Source organism: Propithecus coquereli, unplaced genomic scaffold, assembly GCF_000956105.1.
Source record: "Propithecus coquereli isolate 6110/MARCELLA unplaced genomic scaffold, Pcoq_1.0 Scaffold128, whole genome shotgun sequence".
Lineage (NCBI taxonomy): Eukaryota > Metazoa > Chordata > Mammalia > Primates > Indriidae > Propithecus > Propithecus coquereli.
Window position 1 is genome coordinate 115839 of NW_012136969.1, and position 3209 is coordinate 119047.

The window sequence follows — 3209 nt, forward strand, 5'->3', positions numbered from 1 at the left end:
TATTGCCTGTAATAATTTTTACAGCCAGCCAAAGGGGCCATGGCTGCTGGCCAAAGCTCCGACAGCTCAGGGGGCCAGTGCCCAGAGCAGGGGCTGAAAGGGCCAGCGAGAGCCTGGGGAGTGGAAACAGGAGAGAGGTCCTGCTTTTGCAGCATGGGAAGGGGAGGAAGAGCAGAGCAGTAGCCAGCACTGTTCCGAAATGAGGAAGAGAGCTGCCTGCGTGCTTTCGTTTCTTGGGTAAATATTTGACTGTATGTTTGCCTTTTCTCTGAGTTTTTGGGTGCTGTGAAGATAACTGGGCAGAACACCAGCTTTTCAGAAGCGATTGTAACCAAGAACCTAGAGGAGCCCAAAGAAGAATCCAGACAAGCTTCCTCTGTCAGCAAATTGCTCACAGGGGCTGCAGGTTGGTGTTTCTCCACCAAGATGCTTCCCGCAGACACAAGGTGAGCAGGTCTAAGATGATCCATGCTGGACAGCTGGGTGTTTTTGGGAACTGTCTTTAATGTTAGTGATTAATGGAAACTGGGGGAAAGGCATTCGCTAATTTGTAGGCAGGTTGGCTTGGAGGAAAGAACCGTACATAGGTTATTGCAGTGAATAGATTTCTTCTCGTCCTCAGTTCAGAAACACAGAATGGAGTGGACAGAGCCTGGATGTGGTATTAGAGGACCTGGGTTCAAATCCCGACTCTATAGTTTCTGGGGAATCTTAAAGCCTCAGTTTCCCCATCTATTAATCAGCTATAAATTATCCCTGTCCTACCTAACCCACGGCTTATAGGATTAGAGATCTGTAAAGTCCTGCCCAGGTAGCAAGAATTAAGAATTCTTACTATAACTTAAATATTTAAGATCTAAGAACTGAAAAGTCTACTCTAAAACATAACAAAAAATAGAACCACCGTCTTCGAGTGTCATAGTATCTGTTGGATACTACGGAGGACAACAGGATGCTACGTAGGACAACAGAGAGAACCGGAGCTATGGAAACAGAGACAGGTACATTGAGAGTCACTTAGAAAAGGAGATACCTGGAATCGCACCCACAGGAGAAGAGGAGGGAGCTGAGGCTTTGTAGGGCAGGGGGACAGAGAGTGGGGAGTCAGCTGGAAGCAGGAAGGGCCCTGGAACTTGACTGCCTGAGTGAATTGGTCCTTCCCGTGCCCCCCTCCAACTGGCTCCTTGGACAGGCAAGAAGGGGTGAGGCTAAGAGGCAACAGGGGAAGGGTGTGGTCAGATGTGGACCTTAGGAATGTCCTGCTGGTCACAGGGTAGAGGATGGGCTGGGGGTAGGAGCCTGGGCAGGAGGCTCCTGCAGCAGCTAGATGAAGAGGACAGTCACCTGGATGAGGGTGGTGGCTGTGGGGGTGGGGAGATATGTCTGGCTTTCGCAGGGACTGGAGAGGAAGGAGTGGAGGATGACCCGGGTCCCTGACTTGGATGAATGGGTAGGGGGTGGTGCCACCCCTGAGATGAGGACCCCAGGGGAGAAGCAGGTTGGCGGGCTGTTCATTTGGGACATGTTAGACCAGGGTGCCTATGGGACATCCAAAAGGAGACAACCAGGAGACAGGCAGTTGGCCCTGTGGTCTCACAGGGCAGGGCTTGGCCTGAGCATGTTGGTCGGATGTGCCTGCCAGTGAAGAGTAAGGGTCACTGTGCCCTCTGAGGACCCCAGATGTGAAACCTTTATCAATGTCTTAATGTCATTTTAGTGCCTGAATGTGTTTCCTGTTTAGAAAATAAAAAAAGGTTCAAATTCCAGCATTGCCACTCACTAGCTAAGGGACTTTTTAACCTGTCTAGAGCCTCAGTTTTCTCGTCTGTGAAGTGGGAATAGTAGTGCATGCTGCCTAGGATGCATTGAAAGGATTAAGCGAGATAATAACTATAAGAACCTTAGCCCCATGTCTAGCACATGGTAAACATTCAATAAATGATAGCTATAATCATTGTTATTTGTATTAAGTGAAAAGAAATGAAAATGAATATTGCTTTATTGGACAGTTCAGAATGGTAGGGAGTAGCAAAAATGGCTATTGTCTTCTCAAACAACCTTTTTTTTTTTTTTGAGATAAGGTCTTCCTCTGTTGCCCACCCAGGCTGGAGTGAGTGCACTGGCACCATCATAGCTCACTGTGACCTCGGACTCCTGGGCTCAAGCGATCCTCCCCCCTCAGCCTTTGGAGTAGCTGGGACTACAGGCGTGTGCTACCATGCCTGCCTAATTTTTTTTTAATTTCTATTTTTTGTAGAGACAGGGCCTCGCTACATTGCTCAGGCTGGTCTTGAACTCCTGGCCTCGAGTGATCTCACCTCGGCCTCCCAAAATGCTGGGATTATAGGCATGAGCCCCATGCCCGGCTCTAATTGTTTTTCATGCTAGCTCTGTCTGAACTTTCCAGACACATGTGAAAACACCTATGTACATCCTGTAAGGGGGGGCACCTGCCCAGAGCTGTCCTTTCCCGGCTGTACAGTAAGGCCTGAGTGAATGGAGCGGTCAAGGCCAAGGCAAGGAGGACAGGGATTTGGACACTCAGAGAAGAAAGAGGGAGGCCCTGGGAGGAAGTGGAATAAAAACAGGGTGTTTGTGTGTGTGCTTCATTGCAGAACTTTCCCCCATTCCCAGAAAGTGGCACAGAGACAAACCCACAGACAGTAAGACACAGATAGGCGGAGAGCCACAGGTGACTTTGGGAGGCTGCCAGGGGCAGGCCTGCAGGGGAAGAGAAGGAACTGGGAAGGAAACAGAAAAGATAGTCAGCAAGCCCATGTAGGTTTATGGTATTTGTGAATGTCCCCTTATTTTATTTTAAACATTTAAATTTTGTATTATGGAAATGTACAAACCCACACAAAAGAAGAGAGACTAGTACAATGAACACCCACATACCTGTCACCCGGCTACAACAGTTGTCAACACTTGGCCAGGCTTGCTTCACTGTCATGCCTTCCGTCCCCTGCTCCTCCCACAGATAGCCTACCATCTCATTCCCCCACAGAATTCTTAAGCCCTGCACAAGTGACCTGATGCACAAGTTCGCTGTCAAACCTTTACGAGCCCCTGCCACTCTCCTGTCTTCATGCTGTGAGTGCTCACACAAGGTTCTTAATCTTTTGGTGCCTCAGTTTTCTCATCTGTGAAATGGGGTGATAATAGTACCCCTCCCATGGGGCTGGTGTGAGGATGAATTAATTAACATA

General features: G+C 48.8%; 1 protein-coding gene across 1 annotated transcript in view; it reads left to right on the forward strand.

The window, feature by feature from the left end:
• The first annotated feature begins 353 nt into the window (after positions 1–353).
• Positions 354–3209, forward strand: part of LOC105805365 (stimulated by retinoic acid gene 6 protein homolog) — a 36465-nt gene continuing 33609 nt past the window's right edge. Inside the window, exon 1 of the mRNA XM_012638258.1 lies at positions 354–446. Coding sequence (XP_012493712.1) covers positions 427–446 — 20 coding nt within the window. The 5' untranslated portion in view covers positions 354–426. The remainder of the gene's footprint in view (positions 447–3209) is intronic.